General features: G+C 46.3%; 13 protein-coding genes across 13 annotated transcripts; 5 read left to right on the top strand and 8 right to left on the bottom strand. All coding sequences in view use genetic code 12, as the record gives it.

Annotated features, from left to right (window-relative positions):
- Positions 1-1,329: 1,329 nt before the first annotated feature.
- CJI96_0001978 (signal peptidase complex catalytic subunit SEC11) lies at positions 1,330-1,830 on the bottom strand (the record flags this gene model as incomplete). The annotated part of the gene is made up of 1 exon (XM_029035547.2): positions 1,330-1,830. One exon carries the CDS (start codon positions 1,828-1,830, stop codon positions 1,330-1,332), a length of 501 nt encoding a protein of 166 aa, XP_028890789.1.
- A 1,443-nt stretch (positions 1,831-3,273) lies between these two features.
- CJI96_0001979 (phosphopantothenoylcysteine decarboxylase complex subunit) lies at positions 3,274-5,628 on the top strand (the record flags this gene model as incomplete). Its single annotated transcript, XM_029035546.2, has 1 exon — positions 3,274-5,628. The coding sequence occupies one exon, from the start codon at positions 3,274-3,276 to the stop codon at positions 5,626-5,628; it is 2,355 nt and encodes a 784-aa protein (XP_028890788.2).
- A 37-nt stretch (positions 5,629-5,665) lies between these two features.
- Positions 5,666-6,679, bottom strand: CCE1 (cruciform cutting endonuclease; the record flags this gene model as incomplete). The annotated part of the gene is made up of 1 exon (XM_029035545.2): positions 5,666-6,679. The coding sequence occupies one exon, from the start codon at positions 6,677-6,679 to the stop codon at positions 5,666-5,668; it is 1,014 nt and encodes a 337-aa protein (XP_028890787.2).
- A 1,817-nt stretch (positions 6,680-8,496) lies between these two features.
- Positions 8,497-9,553, top strand: CJI96_0001981 (uncharacterized protein; the record flags this gene model as incomplete). The annotated part of the gene is made up of 2 exons (XM_054702071.1): positions 8,497-8,684; positions 9,532-9,553. 2 exons carry the CDS (start codon positions 8,497-8,499, stop codon positions 9,551-9,553), a joined length of 210 nt encoding a protein of 69 aa, XP_054558046.1.
- A 152-nt stretch (positions 9,554-9,705) lies between these two features.
- Positions 9,706-11,613, bottom strand: PLB3 (lysophospholipase; the record flags this gene model as incomplete). The annotated part of the gene is made up of 1 exon (XM_029035543.2): positions 9,706-11,613. One exon carries the CDS (start codon positions 11,611-11,613, stop codon positions 9,706-9,708), a length of 1,908 nt encoding a protein of 635 aa, XP_028890785.2.
- A 1,150-nt stretch (positions 11,614-12,763) lies between these two features.
- Positions 12,764-14,398, bottom strand: TRM1 (tRNA (guanine26-N2)-dimethyltransferase; the record flags this gene model as incomplete). The annotated part of the gene is made up of 1 exon (XM_029035542.2): positions 12,764-14,398. The coding sequence occupies one exon, from the start codon at positions 14,396-14,398 to the stop codon at positions 12,764-12,766; it is 1,635 nt and encodes a 544-aa protein (XP_028890784.2).
- A 1,807-nt stretch (positions 14,399-16,205) lies between these two features.
- Positions 16,206-16,472, top strand: CJI96_0001984 (uncharacterized protein; the record flags this gene model as incomplete). The annotated part of the gene is made up of 1 exon (XM_029035541.1): positions 16,206-16,472. One exon carries the CDS (start codon positions 16,206-16,208, stop codon positions 16,470-16,472), a length of 267 nt encoding a protein of 88 aa, XP_028890783.1.
- Positions 16,473-16,483: 11 nt separating this feature from the next.
- Positions 16,484-17,404, bottom strand: CJI96_0001985 (uncharacterized protein; the record flags this gene model as incomplete). The annotated part of the gene is made up of 1 exon (XM_029035540.2): positions 16,484-17,404. One exon carries the CDS (start codon positions 17,402-17,404, stop codon positions 16,484-16,486), a length of 921 nt encoding a protein of 306 aa, XP_028890782.2.
- A 126-nt stretch (positions 17,405-17,530) lies between these two features.
- Positions 17,531-18,640, top strand: CJI96_0001986 (palmitoyltransferase SWF1; the record flags this gene model as incomplete). The annotated part of the gene is made up of 1 exon (XM_029035539.2): positions 17,531-18,640. One exon carries the CDS (start codon positions 17,531-17,533, stop codon positions 18,638-18,640), a length of 1,110 nt encoding a protein of 369 aa, XP_028890781.2.
- A 27-nt stretch (positions 18,641-18,667) lies between these two features.
- On the bottom strand, positions 18,668-19,330 carry CJI96_0001987 (uncharacterized protein; the record flags this gene model as incomplete). The annotated part of the gene is made up of 1 exon (XM_029035538.2): positions 18,668-19,330. The coding sequence occupies one exon, from the start codon at positions 19,328-19,330 to the stop codon at positions 18,668-18,670; it is 663 nt and encodes a 220-aa protein (XP_028890780.2).
- A 142-nt stretch (positions 19,331-19,472) lies between these two features.
- On the bottom strand, positions 19,473-21,584 carry CJI96_0001988 (glucan endo-1,3-beta-D-glucosidase; the record flags this gene model as incomplete). Its single annotated transcript, XM_029035537.2, has 1 exon — positions 19,473-21,584. One exon carries the CDS (start codon positions 21,582-21,584, stop codon positions 19,473-19,475), a length of 2,112 nt encoding a protein of 703 aa, XP_028890779.2.
- A 1,493-nt stretch (positions 21,585-23,077) lies between these two features.
- Positions 23,078-26,104, top strand: DAL81 (Dal81p; the record flags this gene model as incomplete). The annotated part of the gene is made up of 1 exon (XM_029035536.2): positions 23,078-26,104. One exon carries the CDS (start codon positions 23,078-23,080, stop codon positions 26,102-26,104), a length of 3,027 nt encoding a protein of 1,008 aa, XP_028890778.2.
- Positions 26,105-26,235: 131 nt separating this feature from the next.
- On the bottom strand, positions 26,236-26,800 carry ARC19 (Arc19p; the record flags this gene model as incomplete). The annotated part of the gene is made up of 2 exons (XM_029035535.1): positions 26,236-26,748; positions 26,798-26,800. The coding sequence occupies 2 exons, from the start codon at positions 26,798-26,800 to the stop codon at positions 26,236-26,238; spliced, it is 516 nt and encodes a 171-aa protein (XP_028890777.1).
- Positions 26,801-26,839: the final 39 nt, after the last annotated feature.

Below are 26,839 nucleotides of genomic sequence, written 5' to 3' on the forward strand. Positions count from 1 at the left end.
CGGGTGTGTCTGATTTAGGGAGGCCGACCTCGGGACCCATGCATGCGACAAGGATCTCAGGGACAAACAAGACAGGCGCACGAGTTAGCACAAAACGAAGAAAGTAAGCACAAAGTGAAGGAAGAGATGAAGAAGAAAATTTTAATTTCCCATTCCATCTTCTCGTTGACCGCAAACGCTATATTTGTGATCTTCTTTTCCTCTTTTTCTCACTTCTTCGTCCAATGTTGTTAGACCATTATTTGGCTGCGAACTAATGCCGTGTTATGGTGCATGGTACATCCTCGACGCTTATCTAAAGGTCTCTGATGCATCGGGAAAGTGGAAGTGGTCCGAGGGAGGAAAAATAAGAAAAGAGGGAAGAAGGATAGCAGAAGGGAAAAGGCGAAAGAAAAAGGACACACTTGTTGCAAATTCTTATTTTATGGGGTAATTTCGCTGACTTTCCGCTCTCCATTTATTGATCGTGATTTCTGTTGTTTTTCCTCTGTCTCTTTCGTTTTTCGTGATGTTAACTAGGATGCACTCTCTCCGGGAACTCATATTCAAGCTTTAAGTATGACAGTGGCGACAAAATGAAATTTGCCTCCGTATTCGTCATTTCGCTTTCAATTAATCGCAGAGATTTGTCTGTTCTACCGAACACCTTTGATTCACGGGTTCACTGTGGAAGCCACACTTTGCTGGGGCCGAACAATACTGGCTGCGAAAAAGTGAAACAGTGGTGTTACGGTGATGCTAAAGTGGCATGGGCCACACAACCATTTGTTGGAATGTGCAGAGTCCGCTCACTTGTTGCTGCTGGTACTGCTGGAGAATTATGTATTATTAGCACATCATTGCTCGATAAATTGGGTGTATAATATCACATGAGGCTGGACTAGAGTGACCCTCTGGTAAATCTCTGTGGCTCACATTGTGTAGTAGTGGTGGCACATGATCGTTCGTGTGCTGAATTCGGGGTCACTACGTCCGCTCCTTTTACTAGATGTGCTCTTAAAGCGGTACCTCTTTGCCAAAGTATGTGAATGATGTTATGCGCTACGCATCAAGGAAACCTCTGTTCAAAAAGTCTATATCTGGAAAAGTGGACAGCCTACTGACCGGTCAAATCAGCGGAAGTCATCTCCTCATTGGTGAGTTCCTCTTAATACCCTCATTCTGTTTTTATTATGCTATGAGCAGCCCCATGATACCTAAAGTTTTGGCCAAGGCCGTGGTTGTCGTTCTCCACTCGCAATCTTGTGTCTGGCACTTTGTGACTGCCTTCATCTATTCTCTAGCCTTCTCGTGAACATGGATTAACGGTTTCCGCAACCATCCCTCTTTCTACTCTCCACTCAACACCGCAGAGATGCCCATGATACCGAGCAAGGCATACTTCACATAAACATTTTCCGTAATCAAGATGGTGGCATACCCGAGTTTGGGCACGTACGCCTTCACGGTGCCCACAAGATCTGTTTTCTGGTTCAAGTATGCCTGCTTCTTCGCGTAAAGGGACAAGTCGTTCAAAGCGTTGTTGTCGCCTTTGGTAAGCAAAAGCTGTTTCTCATCGTTGTGGTGCTCGTTGAGCACACGATGCACAATAGGAATCGACTGGCCCTTGATCTCATAGACGACAATGTCACCAACTTTCGCCTGGGTATCTCTATTCCACAAGAACAAGATATCGCCTCTTTGGAACGCTGGTTCCATGGACCCAGACAACACAACCACAATTGGGGAGTGGGAGTTGGTGAATACACTCAACCCTTTCCACATGACAAAGGCTGACGTGAAAACGTAGGCTAGCGTGAGGAGCTGAGTCAATTGCTGGCGAGGGTTCATGGTGTATATTGACAAAATTCAATAGGGTGGAAGTGAGTTGAGTGTTCACTTTTCGCGATTCGTCGCAGTCCCAATAAAGAGACCAACGTTGAAGTAAGAGTTGGACGTCGGAGGGAGTAGAGAAGGTGAAATAGGATTATTATGAGGACTTCAAGGAAGCAAGAATTCTTTTGTTGAGTCTACTCGATAGATTTTATGGTTGTACAATGTCAACGTAGTAGTTTATTATAGTGCGCTGTCCACAGTTCAGAAAGCATTTAACGAGGACGCTTGATCCTAGATGTATTATCACATGAATTAAACTATTCCGAAGATGAGCCAGTGTAGCCCTCGGACCCAGTGATGTGCTTCAAAAGATCGAGGTGCTTCTCAAGGCGTTTCAACTTGTCCACTTGTGGTGGCACGTCTTTTGTAAGGTAATTGACAGGACAGAAGCGCCGTTTAGAAATAGGCTAGAGCAAGAGCTAAAGCTTACCGTTTTCTGCAGAGTACAGTGCTGGAATTTGCAAATGGTTGAGGTATTGATCCTCACATGTGAGATGAGGTAAATGGCTGCAAACTGACTCCGTCCATTCTCAAAAGTCATCGAAAGAGATGTACGCCTTTTTCGGAGCATACGGACTTCCATGCTTGCTGGTTCTACCCTTCAAGCGCCACATCTAATTTTCATGAGGAACAATCGTTTTGTCCGTATAGCATAGTGAGTAACGGGAGTGAGCGCCAAAAGCATACCCAAAGCCAGAGGGGACTGCTGAGGAGAAAAGTTCTCAATGCTTTTATAATCTCTTGGAAATTCAAATATGAAGTGCTTGTTGAACAATGACATTCAGAAAACCTTCAATGTTCTTACAAAGGCTTCATCGGTGCTTCTAGATATCTTTTCCACTCAAACAGAGATCGAGATCCCGATTCTCACAACCAGCCCAAAGCATACTTTTGACAAATTCTGGCAAATTCAAATCCATCGTCAATTGGTGATTCTCCATGTAACGAACGAAATCAGGAAAAAATTGTTTCCTTCCGATGAAAACCTTAATTCTGCTACTATTCGATTGCCTGTACCACTTGTGTGCCGAGCTTTACCAATCAGTCTCTTGCACAGAACGTATATAGATGTGCCTCAGCTTAAATGATGGAACCTGGGTAAAAGGAAAAAAAAAAAGAATTAAACTCAAAAATTAAAAGACCAGCCATAAACACGCTCAGCATGCATAGTTTCTCCAGTGCTATCTCCTTACCTTTCCTTCACATGTGTGTGTCTTTGTTCTTGCTCCATTGGTGAATGTGCGACTGAGACACTTTTTCTGAGAGATTTTTTCCCCAGTGGTGTTTGCCTCATTTTCTTGCCCTGTCAGCAACCCAAGCACCCAAGGCAACATCTTTTCACATTTTTATTTGTATTTCCCGTCATATCGCTGAGTTCGAATTTCTTTCACACACAAGATGGACCACAGACCCTTCGGGTCGGATCGATCCGACTCGAGTCGCCCGAAATCACCTCAACTAGAGGATTCTCCTCACGATCCCACTCAGCATGCCCAATTTGAAACCCATCCGGCAAGACCTCAGCCTAAAAACGCCTGGGCGTCACAATCGTCATCTCCATACTCATCTAGAGTGTCTTCCCCTGGCGAACTCCATATGGTGCCCAGGGAATCGCATGTTCCTTTCCATCTCCAGCTTGAAACTTCGCTAAATGCCCACAATAGTGCAATGCATGAAACGTCCCCTTCTCATGCTGCATCTCAGAGGCTGAACGCAGCTTCATATTCCAACCCGCTGCCTGTGCAGCTGCTGCTTTCACCACAAAACGAGTCAAGTTGCAACTCACCTCACAGTGTAGCTTCCCCTGCTCACCCTGCTACCAATACCACCTTTGGCACCTCTGACTCTCAGACAAGTGTGCCACAGCCTCCTCTTCTACGTATAGGAAGCACAAACGCCGGAGGTGAGTTTGATCCCAGATCCCGAAACCAATCTGTATCGTTCTCGGATCAGTACGGATCAGAGAGATCCCGAAGATTCACTATATCTTCTCAACCCCTGACAGCAAATTTGACCCAGCAACAAAAGTTGCACTCTCTGTCACAAACCCCCTTGGGAGGTGGTCCCTCGAGAAAACCTTCCTTGAAAGGTGAGGCTGTTCCTGCCAGTCTAAGCAGAAATAGCTCTGCATTGAATACAAATCAACAACAGCATTATTCGGAGCAGCAGCAGAAGCACCTCATAAGCCAGTTTCAGAAACTTCAAACTGGAAATGCAGAGATTGGTGAAGGTGCTCCTCTTCAGCACAACGTCGCAGGCGCAGATGCTCAATCGAACGTTCCTCTGAGCCAGTTTCTGCAATATTCTCTCTCATCGTCTCGCATCGAGTCTCCGGTTTCTGCCAATATGCAAGAGCGTAAAGGCTCTCCATCACCTCCTCCACTCAAGTCATCCCACTCGGGCTCTCGCTCAGCCCTAAGATCGAGTAGTCGGACACAAGTGCCCCAAGTGAGCCATCTGGAGTCGGCAGCCATTCCAATAAACGTGAGTGGAGGCTCCTTGCTGAGAAGAAGTTCAGCAACAAGGAAATCTAACAAAACTGTGGTGGCATCACCAGTTGGTCCTCCAGTTCCCTTCCAAGAGTACTTATTGAAGGAGGATGACAAAAAATTTCACATACTTCTTGGCTGTACGGGAAGTGTCGCTACTATCAAGGTTCCAATGATCATTGATAAACTATTCCAAATATTTGGAACCCAGAAAATTTCTATTCAGCTCGTGGTGACAAAGTCGGCAGGTCACTTCTTGAAGGGCCTCAAGATACATAATGAAGTAAAAATCTGGAGGGATGAAGATGAATGGGCCAACTTCACTGAATGGAATAACTCCAACATGACAACTACTACTGCATCGACATATGAGCCACATACCTCAGTCAAGAAGTCTAAAAATCCCTACGACAAGATGATACTTCATAATGAGCTCCGAAAATGGGCCGATATCATGTTGATTGCTCCACTTAGTGCAAATACTTTGGCAAAGATCGCAAATGGTATTTCGGACAATTTGTTAACATCCATCGTCAGATCATGGGGTCCCACAGGAGCTATTGCAGGACAAAGTGCCACCAAGAAACCCATACTAGTGGCTCCTGCTATGAACACATTTATGTACACACATCCCATGACAGCCAAACAGCTTAAACTGATCACCACTTCTGAGGATGGTTTCGGAATGGAGGTTTTGAAACCCGTGGAGAAGGTTTTGGTTTGTGGAGACATTGGAATGGGCGGTATGCGTGAATGGATCGACATCGTCGAAACTCTTCGAAAGAAAATCAAGCTCATGGCTTCCGAACGTGCCTCTGAGGGACTTGATGTCTCTTTAGAAGAGCAGGATGAGGAGGACGAGGACGATAATGATAATATCAATAATAATGGTAATGACGATGACGACGATGACGACGATGACGATGATGACGATGATGATGATGATGACGATGATGATGACGATGATGACGATGATGACGATGATGACGATGATGACGATGAGGTTGATGAGGAAGGTGACAATGAACAAGAAAAGGAAGAGTCTCCAGTAAGCAGTGCAGATGGAGAGGAACGAATTAAAGGTCAGAATCGTGATGGTCAAGACAAGAAGGGAAATACAGCAACGGGAAAACGAAAAGGAATAGAAGTCAAGGATAATGACGATGGTCTTATGTTCGAGTTGTCTGAAGATACTTCCGATGTTGTAAGTGAGATCCAGCGTAACATTAGTCCTGTCAATGAAGGAGCGCTGTCCATAATATGAGAACGTTCCCTATGCTATGCGGTATTTGCATGCCCCATTACCTATTTGAATACATACGGCCATACTGCCATGAACAAAACTCTGGCCTTAGTGCGAGATCAAATCGTTCAACGACGGGAGCCACGTAGCGCAAGTGGTCATTATTCCACAGTTCAAGAAGAGGTAACACGTCCTTGTCGTGGGAAATTTGATGCTGTAGTTGGAAGTGATGTAGAAGTTGTTGGAAAGCTCCGATGTTGTAGAGCATGCAGTCGATCAAATCGTCTGCTTTGCCTGGCTTGGTAGCAAAACTGAATGAGTCTAAGAAGTAAGACGTCTGCTTCTTTGAAGTCAGAGCGCCGAAATCTGACGGTAATCTTGATGATATCTCCAAGAGATCTATAGGTGAAGCCTTCGAGTCTGCAAGCCAGCCGAAGAATAGACCAGCTCGAAGCTTCTTTGAAAAAGTAAGGTTCATGCGGGAATCTTTCTCGATGAATCTATTTAGCCAGAAATTGACCATCTTTCCCGAGTTAGTAGCCAATATGGGCACGTCCTTGTATGATGGAAAAGCATCTAGTCTAGCAGTATACGCTGCGTAGATCATATGCTCCAAAGTGTAGTTGAGTAAAACATTTGGGAGGGTGACAGAGTTCGTGTTTGACCGCGTTCGCTGGCTTTCCATAAGAATCACCGATGGGACCCATGAATCAGACAAGATGATCTTATTCACCACAGAATCTGCTAACCTCGCAAGGTATGTCTTCGGGAGGGACGTCGAAGAATTGGCCAGGGAGGCACCAAATTGATCATGAAGGTTGACGTGGTTCCAATCGTGCAACTTGAAGCTCCTGGCTTGCTCGAGTGGTCTTTCGTACAGCGCCTTTGCGTAGGAGAAGTTCTTGATTCCCACGTCTATCGATAAGATGTTCAATGGAGCAGGCTTGATGGAGCTGTAGAGGTGGGAAGTCTCCTCAATTGCCTTGATGCGTTCTGTCTTGTTTGCCACCGCCGGGTAGCCACAATGAAGAGCAATTCCATGGAGAGTGGCTATTTTCTGGCGAGCTAGCATGGGTGTTTATGTCAGTCGCCATGGTTCGCGTTTTTACTAGGTTACCTTAGTAGGCAGTTAAGTAGATACAACAAGAAGGAGGATAGAGGATAGATAATTGAGAAATGAGGTGGTGGCGGAATTGCAACAGATTTGGATTTGCATGATGAAATACCACTCCTTCACTCGATGAGATGGATCTCGTGATTCCTCTCGGTATCCTAACAGTAATCGTCTATGCGATGAGGGTGGAAAAATTAGCCTAGTATGGAAACGCACTGAACGCCCATTGTCAAAATTTTCACCCCCCAACATCCGACGCCAAATAAGGTTTCTTCGTCGAAACCGATTTCTAAGCCAGAAACGTGTCCATCTACCATCACCGGAGTCCCACGCTCCACCTTGTGACACGTCCCAACATCAGCTCATTGCGGCACTAGAGACGACGCGACGCCTCCACCTTTTGACTAAACGCCAAAAGGTTTTGTCGACTTTGCCGCTCTACACACCTCCACCCCCTGGGGCTTCTCATGTATGCGACCGCACGTCGATGACTTGCACTTTGAACCGAGGGGGGGTTGGTTATGTTGAGGCTTTCATGTAGCGTAAAATTGGTGGCAGGAGAAAAATGCCATATTGTTTTTATGTGACTTGGCGAAGAAGCCAACCCACGAGGCAATCGCCAACCGTCAGCCCTGCTTTTGACTTCCAGCCATCCATGCGATTCTAAGTTTGTGCTGAGTCACAACTACAAGCAGATTCCAGCAAAATCTGGCGGCTCGGCCATCTTGGGTTTTGTGTGATTCCATGCATCACCTTAGCACCACTAGTTATAGGCGGCCAGGTGGGAGTAAGGTGCTATCTGGTTGCATGGCTGTGCCCCATGAAAATTGGAATTTTCAGAGAGGAAAAAAAAAGCCCCTCGACAAGTTGCTAGACCAGAAATGACAAATCTCAATGACTAACTGGAATCTACGAAATGTGCATTCTGCCCACGAAATGTGACGGAATCAATAAACTTCGGCCAACTTCACGAGCGAGGAAGAAGTCAATGAAACCTCATTATACTCACGCAATTCCATTCCCTCACCTTACGGCATGGCGGCGTTGCAATGTAAAGGCAACAAGGTCAGGTCAGCCGCTGTCTTTTTCGTAGTGGTGAGGCAGCGCACACTGATAACAAAGGACAAAGGAAAAAAAAACGAGAAAAAAATGAGAAAAAAGAGCGTGGATATTCTCTCATTTGTTCTCTCCTTCTCTTCACCTCGTAGTCGCGTCGCTCTGCCTGTTTCGCTTTCGAATTTCTCCTTTTTGAGTCATTAGCGTTGCGGCGCCCTAGGCGAGCCATACAAGCTCTTCTACTTTGGGCAAAATTCCCCATCCACCGTCATCTCATGGGCCATGGACTTTAATAAAGCTCGAGGAAAAAATAAACGTTTCTCTTCAAAGGAATGTCCCGATCTCTCACCGCCATCTTCTTATTTGCTTCCCTTTTTGTTTCCATTCTTCTCCTATTCTGAGTTCGTCCCTGCATCAAAGTCCAATTCTTTTTTTACTTTTTTTTTCTTTTCTAATTTTTTCTGACTGACTTTCTCCTTTGGCCAAAATTCTTCCTGTTTCTCCCTCATGGGCACCAGAGCGTGCGTCTGCGCCTCCTGTAACATAGGCGCGTCCTGCACACACGCTGGCATCGACAGCGCCGCCACCGTCAACACTTTGCTGGTTCCTCCCGCCTCAGTGAACTCTGTCCTGCAGGATACCCTCCACCTCTCCATTATAAATATCCGAAGTTTCCACCACTTCCACCCTTCTTTTTTTTCTTCTCTATCACAACAAAAATGCAATTCTCCACTGTTGTCGTCGCTTTGACCGCTGCCACTGCTGTTTCCGCTGCCAACGCCTCTAACGGCTCCAACTCCTCCAACGGCTCCAACGGCTCTGGCAAGCCACCATCCTCCGGTGCTGCCCAGGCCTACGGTGCCGGTGCCCTCGGTGTCGCCGCTGCCGCTGGTGTCGCTATGTTGTTGTAAGTGGGTTGTTTGATATAAATAGTATTATTATTGTAATAGAGCTTTAATGGATAATTGGCAAAACCATTTTGATTGTAGATTATTAAGCCTCTCAGTAAGGCGTTTTTTCGAAAGAAAATTCTCTTCTACGCCCTGCACGTACGCGCCCTGTTCACGCCATTTTTCGGGGCGTCTCGTGCTTTTTTTTTGTAAGCGCCGTACTGCATGCAGTTCACCGCACGTGCAGGCCTCTCAACCAAAGATTTTCCGGCCGAAAAAGGTCCCATGTTTCTTTTTCCCAAATCCGAAGCCCTCTGTTTTTAGAAGCTGTAATATAGGGTTGGAAGAGTGTACTGCAGACAGTTCAAACAGGGCAGCTGCCTATTCTGCAGGCAGGTGGGCAAGCAGGCAGGCCATATTCCAACTCCCATCCTCTAATGACATGCTCTGTAAGTGGAGTGACGGCCACTGTCACATTTTTTTTTTTGCAACCTTCCCACACTTGCGCATACACAGTATTCCATCATAGCAACTGACGGGCTACGCTTCCTCGGCAAGAGTTGACCCTCGGAAGTGGCTGAGGCGAAGCAGCAATTTTTATAAAGATTTTTGTGGGTTAGAAGAATGTATGGAAACCCATGGAAATGTAGTTGAAGACGGGCAACGTTAAGCAACCGTACAGCAATCTCCCCTAGATGCGCTTCTTCACATGACCGAGGTGAAGTTTTGGCTGCGAAAATACCTTATAGTGTAAAAGGCTTTAGTAGTATTCACTCTTGGGCTTTTCGCTGGCTTTGGTTGGATTGTCTTGAGTAGGCTTGAAGGGGCTTCTATTCTGTTGTAGTGATTACGTTGCTCTTCTAGGAAGGACGATTCTTCGTTGTGAAGCCTCTTTCTTATCGGGCTGTGGCTGTTCTTTTGTAATTATTCTGTCAAGCGTCTGAGATCCTACTAATCTAAGGTCTACTTTTATCTTGTATATGCTTTCTTAAATTTATTGAAACCGAGTTTAAGTGAGGTCGTACAGCTCTTTGAGGATCAAAGGTTGATGGAGCACACAAGCACCACCAAAAGGGCATAGCCCACAGCCCTGACCCAGGTGTACGAGCCAGAGGCATAAGCAAGGATAGAAACAGCGCCGCTGATGGTTCTGTTGCCAACGTTGTTGGTGCCGTTGGTTGTACCGGTAGTGGTGAAGTTGACATTCACTGGACCCGTATCCAAAGAACCGTCCCAGCAGTATTGCTGGAAACACTTCTTGCACTGCTCCGACTGTTCGATGCCTTGTCTCTCCTGCTCTCTTCTGATGATAGCGCAACTCACACACGCTTTCCACTCCTTATCGAGGGTAAGATTTAATCTTGAGGCAACCTCGAACCCGTTCTTGATCATTCCAAGCTTCTCGGGCTCTTCCCATGAGAGCTTGAATGTACTCTGGTTTGCCCAGTAAGTGAAAGGTCTGTTTGCGGTGTAGACAATCAAGGGAGCCTTGTACACGTCGTTTTCATCTTGACCTTCATCGAGCAAAGACGTGAGGTTTTTGGCATCACATCCAAAAAAAGCTGGCCGGGCAGTCATGTTCAAGTTGATGAAGGTGTTTGGGTCAGGAACGTAAGGGAAGATCGAGCCGTTACCTTGAGAGGTGAATTGTCTCTCGTACGTCTTCACCAAGGATGTTCCATCGGGCCAACTCTGTCTGTCGGCAGAGTTATCGTATGCGAAAATGACATCGAGTTCACGAACTGGCTGGATCAATGGATATAATGGCACATTCTGGCCATCCTCACCTCCATCACACAAGTAAAGGGTGTCGTTTTTCACGATACTATGGTAACTGGCATTTGTGTAGTCGTAGAACGGGTTGGGCTTGTACACGGCAATATCGTCTTCATCGTGAGACACTTTATTTAAGATCCCCTTGACGATACTCTTGACAACACTCGACAAGGACGTAGTATTGATATGCAAGATGAACTGGTTGAACAAAGAGGAAGACGTGCCCATAATGAAACCAGCATTATCAAACCCACCCACGCAAGAGCCGTTGGTGGAGCCGTCCTTCGTTTCACTTCCCAAATACTTTGTCTGAAAGAACGAGTGCAAGGATGGGTCCCAGGAGCCAAGCTCGTATGGAGACACCTCAAAAACTGTAGAGTTTGATGAAATGACCTGGACGCCTGGCGTTCTGCCATTGGCCACCACCACAGGGAAAGGCATCTCGTGGTTGGTGAATGGGTCTATGTCTTGGATATCCGACCACAACAAGTCAGCGCCGTACCCAGAGCTCTCGGGGAAAAACTGGTGGGACAATGCTCTGGCCCACGTATCAGTCAAGGAAATGTCAAACCCAGCGTCGTCCTTGTTATCGACAGTATCACCCAAATTCTTGTAGTAATTGTAGATTTTGATCGGGTTCCACCCACCCATGTTGACAATGGAGTGTTTGAGATTCCACAAGTTGTCCTGGTCGATCAATGCTTGCACCGAGGTGAAATTGTTCACGGCAATGGTGCCCACAAGCCAATTGCCTCCTGACAAGCCTGCCAAGTACGTCAGCGCCTGGAGCAACCCTCCAAGTCCCTTGGTGTCTGCACCTTTTGTTCTGTTATCCAATGCTGCCATTTGACCAGCTCCCGACAACATGGCTCTGTAACCACCTCCAGAGAAGGCCAAGCCGATCTTGATAGACCGACCGTCGGTAGTGTTGTCTAGGAAACTGTCCACATCGAAGTCTTCCAAGTTGGCATCTTTGATGAACGTTTTCAAGTTTTCGTCAGTGACTTTGTTTCTTTCTTTCACCCACTTAGCTTCTGCTTCAGACAAGTTATGGGCGTTTCTTAAGAGGGGACCCAGAGGGCAGTCGACTTTCGCTGGAGCGTAACCGCCAGACGGGGATTTTGCCCAAACTGGCGCTGCCAATGCCACAAGCACCACCAGCCACTTCATAAAAGTTTAGAAAGAAGAGAGTTGTGGGGCAGGAGTATAGAAGCACTAGGCGACGTCAGTGGGAGGTGGGCTTTTGCTACTGATATACGAGGCAGGCGGAATATGGCAGTTTGCGGCAAAACAAGAAAAAAACGTACTGAAAAAATCTATTTTGTATGCGCAGAAGCCTACAATGGAACACGGCATGTGTCAAGGCGCAAGCGGTTTGCACCCATTGATCGGGTGGAACAAACGGATGACGGGTTATGATTTTGGTTGGTTTGTAACGTCAATGACGTCTTCACTTCGTAGACTGTTTTCTTGGGTCACCGACTTTTTCACCACTCCAGATGGAATTCATAGGAGCAGCAGCTGTGACATGAGACTTGAGACAGGAGTGAGAATCAAATCTGCCTCCGCAACAGCAATCGCTTCGGAAGCATCGTCGGAATGTATGTGGAGCAAAGATATGCTGTTTCGTTGACTGTCAAGCGAACACCGCCTAGTGCCGCAGATCCGTCGCTTCCGCCGTAACCGAGCGTGAGTGGAGAAGTTCTGAAATAATGTGTATATATATATATATTTTTTTTTTTTCCTCGTTACATGGGTTACATGGTCACTTGTAAAAAGCGAGGCAGTGTTGCGGGTTTTTTGGATTGTCTGCTTTAAATCAATTTATAGACGTGGGGGAATAGAGAGTGGGTAGATGGGGGCTCTGCTCGGCTGTATGTGGGTCGCTGAGCTTGCTACTGGGTTGCAGATCGGTTAAAAGAAGCTTATTTGCAGCCGATGGAAGCAGTGGCCAAGCTGAGATGGTCCGCTAGGAGCACTGGACCTTCGCCAGAGTGACGTAACTGATTAAAGTGATTTAGTTGACTTTATACCATATTGCTGTAGTCGGCTGAAGCTGCTGGCGCTTATTTACTGTCCTGTTGTGAAGTCCAACGATTTTGTCACTCCCTAATGAGCCCTCGTTAACACTGCGTTGTTCAAAAAATCAATTTCTTTCTGCTTCTCTCCTCACGACCTATATATGGTTTGCTCGATCTTAGATTGATTGGCCTTGCCAAAACCAAGAAGGTAAAGTCAGAAGCCAAGCCGAACAAGATCAGGGGTCGAATTGTAGTCCATCTCGCTATCGCTCAAAAGCCCGCTATCGCTCGAAATCCCGCTACTGCTCGACGGACTTCTCCTCGGTCTTTTGCTTCTTGCCAGGCCGGGCCTTAGGACCCCAGTTGGCTGGCGTTTCTTGGAAACGCACCATCTTGATCTTCCTCAACTTGACTAGTCCATCGCTCAACTCGTTGGGCGTATCGAAATCCACCTCTCTGGTATCCTTCTCCAAAAACTTCAACACACGAGCCCCAGGCATCGTGTCACTGAGGTTCTTGCTCGTGTCGATGTTCTCCTCGAGCTCTTTAATCGTCTGCAATTTCTTTTGCTTCTTTTCTTTGTCTGTGATCCCTTCAACACTTGCCTTTAGCTCGCTCAACCGCTTTTCGTTGCACTTTCGTAGCCACCTTGCAGCCAAAAGAAGCACGTCCTCCCATGGCGCACTGGTTTTGATGGAGTTGGCTTTAGCGTGCGTCAAAGACACCCTGTGGCCTAAGTTGCCCAATGCCCTGGCAAATTCGGTCAAGGGAATGGTAGATGCTTTGAACAAACTGGGCAATCGGCCAAGGTTTGTGTAAAAAGGTGTCTCGATCTCCTCTTTGGCCAAAGTAAGCATGCCTTTTATCCTCTCTGTGGTTCCATACACTGAAGTGTCTGCTGCACGGTTAATTGAGAGTACCTTCTCCACAAACTCCTTATTATGTAGCTTGCCGCCCCACATTGGCCCAGCGACGTGGAACGGGCTGCCACAGCATGGGCAATTGGGCCCCACTGGGGATGCTCTAGGTGTTTGGAATTTATTCCCGCTCACACGGCCCATTCTCTGCTCTACTTGATAGCCACAGCCCACGCAGTGATTCACAAGCATCATAGTCGACGCCAACTGCTTTACCTGAGCAGGACTGGTCTTCACCCTCACAAACACACGGAAGTAGTAGTCGATGCTCAAACTGAGCACGGGTTCAATGCACTTTTTGTGCCTGGCGGCAACATTAGCAATTGTAGATAAAATAAGTCTTATGCCCGCCTCGTGATTGGCCTCCAGCCCCATAAAGGTGTTGCCAAAGTTACTCCCTCCGTACAAGGCATAGCACTTCTCAGGGTATCCATTTCCCGCAAGCACCCCAGCGTCCGTGCATGTCACCATGAGCAAGCCATCATCCATTATCAGGCGAACGGCGCTCTCCAAAAACGGGGCGGCGGTTCCGTAAGGGTCTAAATCCACCACATGGAATCGCTCGTTATCCTTAATCGATCCCATGTACGTGATGGCATCACCCTCATGGCCCTTTACCAAATCACTGAGGTTGTTGTATTCTGCTGAACGGTTTATCGACGCTACGGCTGCCGGGAGCAAATCGTTGGCGACGATTCTGGAAACTTGGGGCACTTCATGGCCGTACCGCAAGGCTCGGAGCCCTGAGGCCGAAAGAGCCTCCAAAATACGAACGAACTTTCGATCCTCGCATGCAATTGGCTCGTTTCCACCAGTTTCATCTTCCAATTTTCGTTTCTTCAGCATTTTCTCATGCCTTTTTGCATTAGTCTCTGCGAGCCACGCTCTGATAGCCATCACCGAGAGATCTCTGTTGAATTGCTGGATGTGGTTGTAAAAGACGGTTTCCTGCTTTGGCACAAGCACAGACGCTTTGCCCTCTTTGATGATGTTGAACTCCTCGATATTTATCGTCATTCTTTGTGTTAGCCTTTTCAACCAACGGAGCATACCATTGATTTTTTCGCACCTAAATGTCTGCGATGATCATCGGGTTGGATGATAGAACACTCTCATGAAGAGGCATCGAAAAGACAGCGACGATAGCTTTTAAAATAGTTTACTGGAGTTTATAGATTTCAGAGATTCGAGACATTTGTTGTTTAGGAGCTGTGTGATGTCGTGTGGATTGCTGGAGAGGAAGAAGAGCTCGTGATCGACAAATTTCAACATCATATCGTAAATTCAATTCTATGTCATTCTGTGAATATATCATAGCATCTAGAATAGGTATTCTGCAAAATACTGGCGTTTCCTTTTGCATTTTGAGAAGGTAAAGTACCGTCTTGCAGCCACATGCACCTTCGACTTGAGTAGGGCGCATATCGAAATGACCTAAATTCGACCATTGTGCCCATTCCAAGTGCTTCCGTTCTTTGGCCATTGTACTTCATAACTTCAATTCTGACTCTTTTAAATCTCCAAAAGAATCGTTTGTCATTCACATAGAGAAAATCGGCCCCCGGGTTCCAATCAAGAGTACACTCGGTATACTTTTCTGGCTGCCTAGATATCATATTAGCTAAAGCGGACTCTTTGCCATTCTGTTTGGCTTCAAGAGACTGGTCGGTTATTTGATATGCTACCTCTATATTTACCACGTCTCTTGCCATGCGACTGTCTTCTGAGCTCATTACCTTCGAGGTTGAGCTCTTCCTTGCAGTTATTGTAGAGTTACTTGATCACCCTGTTGGGCAAGATACCGGGACGAGACTCCTCTTTAATAGCTGCAGGGAATTTCTTATCATACTCTGCCTCCTTAATTGAGTTATATAGAGCTCTCAAGGATTCATGGGTCACTTAGTTAAAATTGAACATCCTTGCCATCCATTCTATATTCCATACACTCAGCAAAGGCCAGATAGCAACATGCTCCTGAAAAGCTTCGTGAGATTTGGGGTTTTGAAATAAAATTTCAATTCGGCAATCTGACGTTCAATTGGATCTTCTTCGCCAAGGATTTTTATTTCTTTCCAGGTGCTGTGATAGTCATTGAATTGACCTTTGTGGTGTCAATGCTGATTTTGAGAACACGACACAAGGCTCTGTTGATAGTAGATTGCAACTTTCTTGACTGTTCATACAGAAGAAGTTCGTAATTGCTCTTTACAGAGTCATCCGTGGGGCAATCATTAAACTTTTTGAATATAAAGAGCTTGACACATCTTGACGATCGATCCACTTGAGAAAGTCCTTCAACCAAGCATCATAGTTGCATGAACCATTAAGCTGTGTCTTAGCCAACAGAGTAAAACAAGGACCCATACACCGCTGGGGCGTGATGGTCACGTGCTTAAATTGAACATGATCTTATTTGAAGACGCCAGCTTTTTTGCAGGGAAGCTCCTTGAAGGAGAAGAGATAACAACAGGAACGGTCTTGGGTTCGACGGTCAAGTACATCAGTGACAGATAAGGAGCTATGGACAATGTCAGGGCCAAAGGCAACAGAAATGGGTCACGGGCGTGATGTCCTATGAGAAGAGATTTGTGTTCTCTGAAGAGGTGCCGCAGGGGTGTAATTAAATTGGGAATTCAACAGAGGTGATGGCAAGAACAGAAGTCCTTCAACGGATTGTAGATTGCAGAAGCATATTTGTTCACTATCCCCAGAAGAACATCTTCAAGTTAAGCTCACTTCATTTCGCGATCGTGTGACCTGCACAGTGCCGGTGATCTGTTTCCATAAAACCAATTATTGAGGCTCGTTCAATCATCACTATCAGATGTCTTACCCTGGTCTTATCAACACTGAGGTGACTGCTGCCATTCCTCTAGACGATACAGACACAGAAAATGATGACACTGACCTCGACTACTATTCTGAGCTGGATTCAGAATACAACCTCCTGGCCCAGGAGCAATGGGAAGAGTCGCTCAAGCAAATCGAAGGTCTCGTCAACTTCGTGTTGATGCCACTCATTGGCCGGCTTCTCGGTCGTCGTACAGCCCACATTGTTTGGCGACATTTTGCCAATTGGTATTTTCCATGATAAAACCGGTATTAAAAATTGGTAGCGAGAGCTTGGAACGAAGCTGCAACGTTTGTATCTACAAGCTCCGTCACTAATGTTTGAACGAAGGGCCCAACGAGTCCAGCATCAACACGGCGCATGACTGCTCGCACAAGACGTATATAGTCATCTGTGGACAGCACGAATTGAGATGGTGGGGTCCCACTCAGGTTGAGCGAGGCGTACGAAAACATGGAGGATGTGTCTGCGTCGCTCTTCAGTGTCGTATGGTCAATCTGCTCGTCAGAAAAATCCCGTAACAGGTTCTCAAGGATGTCGTATATCCGTAGTAGGAGAAGAAGCACCACCTTGTAGGTAAATAGCGCATCTAGGGAAATGTTAATCTCTAATTTTTCAATAAGCAACTGACGAGATGTGAGTTTTATAGGTGAGCTTACAGCACCATTCTGACTGGTCTGTGACCCATTGGTAGAGTTTTGATCGTTGTCAACAACCGACTTAGATCTCTGAGAGTGGGGTACACCGCCAATATCGAAGTTTTTGAGAATATGAAACAAATTCTGAGCAAACCTCACGTTGTAGATCTGGACATCGTCATTCTTGTGTGCGTCATACCCATCACTGAAAGGGTCAACTCTCTGGGTGGGAGGCTTCCCTTTAGCCAACTGAGCGTCTCGCGCCTCTTTCGCCTCAGTGGCCCTTTTATCGTTTTCATAGGTTTTGAGCAAATTCCCAAAAGAGACGCCCAATTTCAAGAGCTTATTCACCAGAAGAACAAACCGCTGGTCCCACGCAGATTCTGAGAAATCTATCGCAGCCATGTCTTCTGGTAAGATCAGATACACGTCCATAAAGTTGGGTCTTTGTTCGTTCTTCTTGTTGAAAGGAACTGAAGCAAGCACATGCTGCACAAGCAGGTGCAGAGATCGAATGTCGTCTACAATTGACATGTCTTGGTGATGTTGTAGATGGCGTAATTAGTGGAGTATGTATTAAACGCGAACCCATTCACATTCTTGTGCACTAATGCGAACAAGACTTAAGACACTTCTTCTTGTTTAGTATATGCAAGAGGTATGCTCCTCTTGGGCCTGGTTATCGTTGCCTTTGGAGCTCTCGTGGCGATCTTCATTTTAGGAGACCAGCCTCGGTTCAGAGGGACTTGGATCCACAGCCTATACTTGACCTTGACTAGGGCTAGTGGGCGTCTCACTCGTTGGTTAGGTATAATTCTTGATGAGAATCCTGCGGTGGGATCTCTACTACGCTGGCTGGTTCCGGTTTTCTACTGCTGCATTGTGACTTTTTGCATCTACTTGTTTTTCGCCAACGTGTATGGCAAGCTTCCGCCTGAAATCAAGGGCTCACTTTTCCATCACTTGTGGATCTTCATGTCAATTGCATGTGTGGCTGCTTCTACGACTATGGTTACTTTCGTTGATCCTGGCACAGCCACAGCGTCAAATGTTGATCTTGCGACATCTTTGTTTCCTGCCAATGGACTTATCTTCTTCGAGAAGCGCTGCTCCACATGCAACCTTCAGAAACCGGCTAGGTCGAAACATTGTAGCACCTGTAACAAATGTGTTCTTTTATACGATCACCACTGTTTGTGGGTGAACAATTGCATAGGGCTCCGGAACTACCGCTGGTTCATGGCATACTTGGTACTGAACATCAATATGATGTTTTATGGCGGCATTTTGTGCTTTCTGGAGCTCCGGTACCAGAGACATTTACATTATCAAAATTGGGGCTGGTGGGCGTTGATCACCAGAACAACAGAGTACAACCGCATCGCCGGAATCTTGACCATATTGACGGCTCTTTTCGTGCCCATCACCTCGATTTTTACTATCTTACATCTTCGATATCTATACTTGGGCATCACAACAAACGAAGCAGGCAAATGGGGTGAAATAGAGCATCTTGTGGGGCTCAACGCATTGGTTTACATCGTAGAAAAGGGCCAATACGCAGAACGTGCCACCATGAGAGACGCCGATGGTTCTTTCACAAGAGCATACTTGAGTCTCGATGACGAGATTGTGTTATTCACCGAAAAAGAAGAATCGAGGTACACGATTCGCAGAATCCAGCTGATGGAAACAGACCTAGATAATATCTATGACAAAGGGTTTTGGAACAACTTCAAGGAGAGAGTGCTCACAATTGCACAGATATAGATCAGCAACACGCCTGACATGGCATCTTCACAGGTCAAAGAGCTCTAATAGAATAGGAGGTAAATTAAGCTTTGTAGACTTACGGCTAATGCCAGAGGAATCAAGTGACTCTTTCTCTAACACTTTGCAATCCTTATCGCTTGCCCCATACGTCTCCACAAACTTTCTTCGGATGCTTTTCCTGGCGTCGATCTTTGCAATGGTATCCTTCATAACCTTCACAAACAAAGCTTCACGTATCTTAGGAAGACCGCTTTCTTGCCAGGGATCAATGGCCATTTTCTGTAAGAACAGCCTAAACGCCTCGTTTGTTTGTGAATCTCCAAATAACAGGTCTAGCTCTAACTCCTTGTACCTGTCTAATAAATATTTGCAACGAGTTTGCACATCCGGAATTGAACGAAGCAGTTTCTCCTCAACCAACTCTTTACTTTCAACCACGGCAGGGAGATCCTCCTTCGAGGTATTTTTGGCCTCGATTTTTGGGTGTCCATCATCGTTCTCTTCCCCTCTTCCCTCGATTCTCAAGAGTCTCTTATGCAATTGGGATTGCTCTCTTTCAACATATGGATCCTCCAATGGCTTGGGCCTCTTGGTCTTTTGCTTTTGTCTAATAACAAGTCTATCATAGATATCAGTTTCGTCCTGGATGTCAGCCAACTCAAGCTGCTTGCGCTTCCCACGACCCATTCATGAAGAAGTAGTCGCTATGACCAATCTCATCTACAGTTTCGCATTCACTTTTGCACCCATTCCTTATATACTATAACTCACCGAGCTGAGAATACACAGCCAAAGGCGAGCTCCTTCCTAATCTCTAGTTCTCCCTATCTCATGAAGATGCTCCAACGCCAGCACAGTATGCCAATGACCACGTCTTGGACTGACCGCCGTCCAAATGGTCTTTGCTGAAATTGCCGTCGCTGAAGAACTTCCATGCCATATCTGGGTCAAAAAGGGCGGCGTTCAACATCAAGATTCCTCTCCAGCCATCGTTTAAATTGCCAACGAGGCCTTGAAGTTTTTGTTCCCACTCCTGCTTGACAAACTCTGGTTTTCTAATAAACGAAGACACAGGATTGACGGGAATCATATGGATGCCCTGAATGTACTCCTCGTTGGTGCCGAAATAAGTAGTGTGGTGGGCCTTGTTCTCAAACAATATACCTGTGACTTTGTTGCCGATGAACTGGGAGGGCTGGATTTTGTTGTCGTCAGACATCAAGAAGTAGCAGTTCATGCTTCTGCTCATGATCGCCAACATAAGGTCTGCTCTTTTCTCTTGGTCGCCGTCCCCTAGGACATTTGCCCAGAGCTTGAGGGCATAGGCATGATTGTAATCCTCGGAGGAACTTTCCTCGTCTTTGCCGTCGGCAGAGGCGTAGAGCCCTTTGGCCCAGCTGTGACCGTTGTAGAAGTCAAATGCACGGAACACAGGAAAGTGCTTGTCATCAGTAGTGGGGTTAGCGATATCTCTGACAAGCGAGTTAACCCAGTGTTTGATCTCGTCAATCCATTTACCGCCGAGGTCCTTGTCGACGAAGGCCGTGATGGCGGCAGCCTGGATATGATACCCCCAGTGGAAATGGTGGTCGTTATAGTGGCCGTTACCGAAATCACTTCCTTCTTTCGCCAGTGAGACAATGCCCTTGAAAGACGTATCGTAGAATAGTGGGTACTGTTGTTTGTTAGACTTGAACCGGTTGATGGCCTTCTTCATCTTTGGCAACAACAGGTTGGTGAGGCCTCCGTCCTTCAAAATCCTGTGACACACTAGGAGAACAAAGGCGTACTTAGCCAACACTTTACCGCCGAAGTACATCGAATCCACGTTCAGGTCCTTTTCAACATCGCCATTGACTTCATTTTTGGCAGCTTCTCTGATGGCCCCAAGGGCGGTTTGGGAATAGTTGGCCTTCTTGCCTGGAATGGTGGTCGCTGGGTCCCACGTCACATCCTTCATGGTCAACTCCTCTACCATCGTGAGTTTATTCAGAAGAATCCCCAATGCCTTGCCTTTGGTTGTTGGTTGCAAAGTTATCGAGGTGGCCTTGCCCTTAGTTTCACCATCAAAAGCCTCCACATGATGAGGCAAGGCAAATACTAGGGTAGAGTTGCTGTTCAGCGACCCTTTGGTCAGGTACAGCAAAGAGTACGAGCACTTGTTGCCATCGATAGAAGCAGAGATAGAGGCATCCGAAGCGTAGCAGCCAGCAGCAGCGTCGTAGCTCTTGGTATCAACATCTGAGGCAAAACAGATCTGGACAATCCCGTCGTCCACCGACTTATCGGCAATGATTTCGTTTTTCCCTTTCAATGCCAACTCGAGAGTGGCCCCTTCAGGAAGCGTAACATACACAAGCCACTTAGTGCCGTCGTCCAACTCGACCTTGTACTTGCTAGTACCCAGGCGAGGACTAGTGTCTCCCTCAACCGACTTGAAGCCGACCTGGGAACTGATTTTGGGGATGCAGTTATGGTAGACACCAGTAACAAATCCCATGCCTTGAACAAGAGGACAGTCTAGGTAGCAGTCTCTTTCAGACTTGGAAGAGAAGCGAGCGGTGGCTGCAAATTTTGACAAAGAGTGTAATGAGAAAGAGGGCTCCTCTTTGAAATCAGACGACGACAACACAATCCTTTGCACTCCCACTGGGTGGCTAAAGAACTCGGCTGGGTCGCCTTCGCCGAAGACTCTGTCTGAGTCTCGAGCCAAATACGCAGCGAGACCAAACCTTTTGTTGGTCTTGCTGTTCCACACACTGTATGGGTGGGTCCAAACGGTACAGTCCCGGTTCTCGACAAGCATGTTGCAATAGAAGGAGTTTGTGTGGAGAGGCGACGAGTTACTGACTCCTTCGGGCACGGCGGTTTCACCAGGCTTGCGTTCAAAGAGGGCGATTGGTTCAGTAGTGTCGACGGCAGAAGCAAAGATGTTGGACATGGTGAAGGAACGGAACAAATAGATAGAGGATAGAGGAAGGATGGAAATAGATTGAGGTGAAGCAAGGAAATGGGTTGAAGAGTAGAGAGAATCACTCGTGGAGGGAGAAAGAAAAAGAGGAGGAAAAGAAAAAGATTAGAAGGGGATTAGGTCGCCTTTTATACTTTTCGCAGCCACTGCTGGTACAGATTAGGTGGTCTAGTAGAGGCGAGAAGAAGAGGAACAAAAGGGTCAAACACAGCACTTTTTGGAAAGCATAATTTAAATAGAAATAAGTCTGGTCTCTTCACTTGCTTAAAATTCCACAGTTGAAGCTGTATCCTTGATTAGCCCTGTTCATCCACCTTCGTTTGTGTCCAGTACTTCTTCCTCCCTCATGATTGAGGAGGTCAAATCATCTAATGATATATACAAGCGTGGTAGTGAACAATTGATCTCTTTTATACTTACCTTCCTTTGGTCTATTCCTCGAATTGGTAATGTCTACACTTTGAGGCTACCTCCAGAGAAATCCTAGTCTGTGAAGGAAAGAGGGAATTTCTCCAGGCCTTGGAAACAGTTTAAGGATATTCTCAATGACATGAATTCAGGCTCCAAATCACAGATTTCTGGCGGATGTCCTAAGTTCTATAACCTTTGCTGTTCTGTGAACTACGGTCTTAATCTCAAATAGTCGTACACTCAAAAGTATCATAGTAGAAGCATGGGCTAAGAAATAGCTAATCAGGGAATGGAATCAAACCATCCTTGATTTTTTATTCTCCGTATGTTCAGCATAGTCCGTGTGTCTCCTCCCATCTCTGCCCGTGCTACATATGCCAAAAGCAGCCACACCAGGATAGGCCGCCCGTGCATCCAGTACTAGTCTTCCATTCTAATCTAACACAGCCGTGTCTCTATTCCCAAGACTGTGGCTATTTTGAAGGGCCACTCTTCTCGGCGTAATTTCCTGAAATCTATCAAAAGAACCAGTCGAAAGGTCAGAATTCTCCACGAACAAATTATAGTCTTATTAAAAGGGCGGTTCTGCAATACACGGGTCGGCTCTTCCCATCGACACTTCTTATCTTCTTTTTCGCAGCCATCGGCTCATTGTCAAGCGAGCTCCACAGCAGACCTAAAAGCAGCCTACAAAATGGGAGCATCTTAATTCAACAGAGAAAGAAACAAAGCATGTAGGCATTAAAAACAGCCTAAAATTCTGGTTTCCACCTACCAAATGCTTGCCCCGATCTGCTTATCTCCTTGTGCTTGTCATTGGGGCCCCGCGAAAAAAATCAGTGTAGGTCAAAATCTCACCTCAACGATTGTTCACCCTCAAGGGCCAGGGATAACGGATCCGGAAACTGCAATAGCGCCATTGCCGTCGAAGGGAGAGTAAAGCGTGTCCTGATTACCTGTGCCAGAAAAAGCGACTAACGAGAGAGATATATTTTTGTGTTCTTTTCCCAGCCTTCTGTCCCGTTAATACTTACTGACTGCGCTATCTCAGGATGAACTCCGAAGAAACTCAGCATACCCATACAACCGAGCCGCCAGACCCTCATGCCAACGAGGATTTTGCTCTGGCGCTGGGACTCGGAGATAACCACACAAACGGTGCTCACATGGACGACTTGAAAGATCACCAGGATTACCTAGACGTCCAGTGGGACCTGAACTTGATCCTTGATGCCAACTCAGACGTGCTTCTGACGTTTGATTTCCATGGCCACACGCCCATGCCACAAGCGGGCACTAGCTTTCACGGAGGTGTGGCTGGAAATTTGGCTCCAGGATCTATGAATGAGCTGCTACAGAGTCTGGTATTACAGCAACAAATCCTACATCACCAGCAACAGCAGCAGCAACTACAACAGCAACAACAACAGCAGCAGCAGCAACAACCTTCAAGTCAGGAAACAGAAAAGTCAAAGCCCAGGAGGCCCTGTGACCATTGTAGAAGAAGAAAGACAAAATGCGTGATTATACCTGGCACTAATAACTGTGCCCAGTGTGAGTCCAAGTCAATCTCTTGCACATACACTCAGCCTCCACGACGTGATGACCACGAAGAACCGACTTTGAAGAAACGCAGGCTGAATGCCTCGGATATCACGAAGCGAAACATAAATGGGCCTTCTCCGCAAAATAGAGTGCCCACTCCTGACCAGTTTTCTCAGCAAGCACAACAAAATACAAACGGCTACGGTATCGGTGGCATTGTTCCCCCGAATGTCACTATTCGTGACGTGCAGCCTGTTCAAGACTATTCCATGATGAACAACTCTCTACTCAAGAAAACGCTATCGCTACAATTTCCTCGACTGTCGTTCTATATTGGTCCCACATCTTATTTGTTTGATCACAATCTTTTGGACATCATATTGGCTCAAAATAATCCGGGTGAGGATGACGGTGGTGCTAGTGCCCGTAGAGCCAACCGAGTGGAACAAGTCAACTTGAGCGATACGATCTCCCTACGAAGGGTGGGCGATAAGACTCAATTCATTCTCAAAGATGATCAATCGCCCAACTCGTACCAAAACATGTCAAATGACGTCGATGCCATCGAGAAGTTTGTGGCTCCCCATGGTCAGATCTTGATCGACCTTTATTTCCGCATAATTCACCCATCCTACCCTATTTTGCATAAGAAGGTCTTCTTGGAGAAGTACTCCAGAACTCATCGTGAGTTCAGCGCCCCTTTGCTTGCTGCTGTATATGCCCTTGCCATTCAATGGTGGGACTATGATCCCCAATTGAATAGGTTTGCTAAACCAAACCTTGAGATGATGCTCAAAATCGCTCTTAATAATTTCATGCTTGAAATCCTCAAACGCCCTAAACTAAGTGCTGTTCAAGCAGGCTTGTTATTGCTTCAATGTAAGCATATTTTTAAAGAGGCCAGTGTTTCAAGTATGAGTAGACATGATGCTGTTGCCAATGCAAGTGCATCGCTTAATTCATCCTTTTCAGACTCAGACTTCAATGAGTGGGTTCTTTGCTCTCAAGTTGTCGCCATGGCTGAGGAATTGGGGCTCGCGCTTGACTGCGATAAATGGAAGCTACCAAAATGGGAGCGTGGATTGCGAAAGAGACTTGCCTGGGCTGTGTTCATGGAGGACAAGTGGCTATCCCTCAAACACTCAAGACCCTCACATATCCATGAGGAGAATTGGGTAGTGCTGGAGCTCAGGGAAGAAGACTTTCCGGAAAAGGCAGGAGATGGAGATTTGAAAGAGGGATCATCTGATATCAACAATGGTAAAAAGAACTTTATGAATCTCGTGAGCCTCTCCCAAATCCTAGCAGAAATTCTCAAATCTCTATATTCCATGAAGGCCATGAAAGAAATCACTGATATCAACGATGTCTTACTGATCGCAAAACCCATTCAGTTAAAGTTGAGAACATGGTATCATTCACTTCCAGTCGAGCTACAGATGTCATCTGTCCAGCCTCGAAAGTTGTGTCCCAATGGATACTTGCAGTTATCCTACTTTGCCACAGAATTGACACTCCATAGGAAGATCATCACGATAATGTATCAAATGACTGTCAACAAAAAGCCAGTACCAAAGGAGCTTATCAACGTTTGTCGTACAGCTGCAAGAACCAGGCTACTTGCGTCCATTGAATTTGTGAGGGATCTCAAACCAGAACACATTCACTCCTTTTGGTATTCATCAGCCTCTGCCAACTTCACTCTAATTGGAACGTTTGCTGCTCTTCTATTCATCTCATCAGCTGACAAAGAGGAAGCCGACTTCTACAAAGACCAAATCTTTAACTATCGCTGGATATTAAAGATTTCTTCCAAAGGATTTGTTCAGGTTGGTGACGCATTGAGCCAGCTTGACTTGGTGCTTAAGCACATTCCTGGTTTACTTATCGACGATCAACCACTAGTGGGACCCCAGGGATCCACGATGGACTACAACAAACTTTATGAGCAGCAAATGCGAAACCCCACTAGAGGTGATCAGTCCCAGTACAGTGGCTCGCCAGCATCGCAAACTAATTCTGGAGATGGTTCTCTGGTACAACATTCTTCACGTCAGCCCCTGCAGCAAAGCAACAGGTTCAGTGTCCCGAATGCTGTGAATCAACAATTTAAAGGCGGTAGGCCAGAGCAGCAGTTTGCAGGAGTCACTAACGGTATGACTCGGCCAAGCTCTGCCCAACAGCAGCGTGGGCCTGGCGCAGTTGTGGCCTCACCTTATGACTCTCCTCAAGCGTTCAACACCCCCGGGTTTTCTCAAAGCAATTCCATATCAAGAGGGAGCCATGTCAACAATTCGCCGCATAATTCGCAGGGCTTTTCCCCAAAGGAAGTTGTTACACAGCAGAGGTCGATGTTAGGAGGTAATAGTCCAGCTACAAGCTCTGGTGGAGAAGCCGACCGGAGACAAAGCGCTGCTAGTCATGCTTCGGATGCAGCACAGAACCAAAGAGATAACGCATCCTCCAAACCAAACAGCCCCGCAGTTATTAAGTCTCCGGTGGCTCGTTCCAAAACGGCTAAGAATAGCCTGTAATCCGATTGTCAATCGGCTAACAGCCAACGTTGAACGAACTTCATTTCTTTGTCTACATTTGTATTACTACACGTTGTTCCTGACATCTTTCTTTTTTGTATTTGGTTATCAAAACCAAATTTTGCTTTTCTCTAATCAAATGGGGTCAAGTAGCTTTCAGCGATTACTCTAGCACGAGCGTTCAAAAACAATTTCATTTCACTGATTTCCTTGTCCACCTCTTCCATGAACTCAATGATAAAATCCACCAACTTATCTTTCAACATCTGCTCTGTGTGGAAGTTTGTGATCAAAAACGATATGTCGTATCCTTTTATGGGCACTCGCCTCAATATGAAGAAATTCTCAGCTCTTTGAGTCAAGAAGCGAGTGAACTGGTGCACCAATATCTGCTCAATCTCGTCCGCCTGTTTGATTTTGATTGAAACTCTTACGGAATTGATGGAAGGCTCGATTAAGATTCTCTCGTTCTCATTTCTGCAAATAGTGACAGGATTAAGGATAAGCTCTGGGTTGTGGCTGTTGTCGACCTCGATTTCCGGACGATTATGTCTTTCCACAAGTTGCGAGGAAAAATCTTCCAAGCAAATGGCCGCCGTCAATGATGTCCTCACTGCAGTCAAATATGGCTTCAAGGATTGAGACTTTTGTTAGTAAGGGACACTAGAGCTATTTTGTTGACAATTGACATACCATCTTCGGGTTGGTGCTTGAGAACAGCGATACAACAGATGA

Source organism: Candidozyma auris, chromosome 2 (assembly GCF_003013715.1).
Source record: "Candidozyma auris chromosome 2, complete sequence".
Taxonomy (NCBI): domain Eukaryota; kingdom Fungi; phylum Ascomycota; class Pichiomycetes; order Serinales; family Metschnikowiaceae; genus Candidozyma; species Candidozyma auris.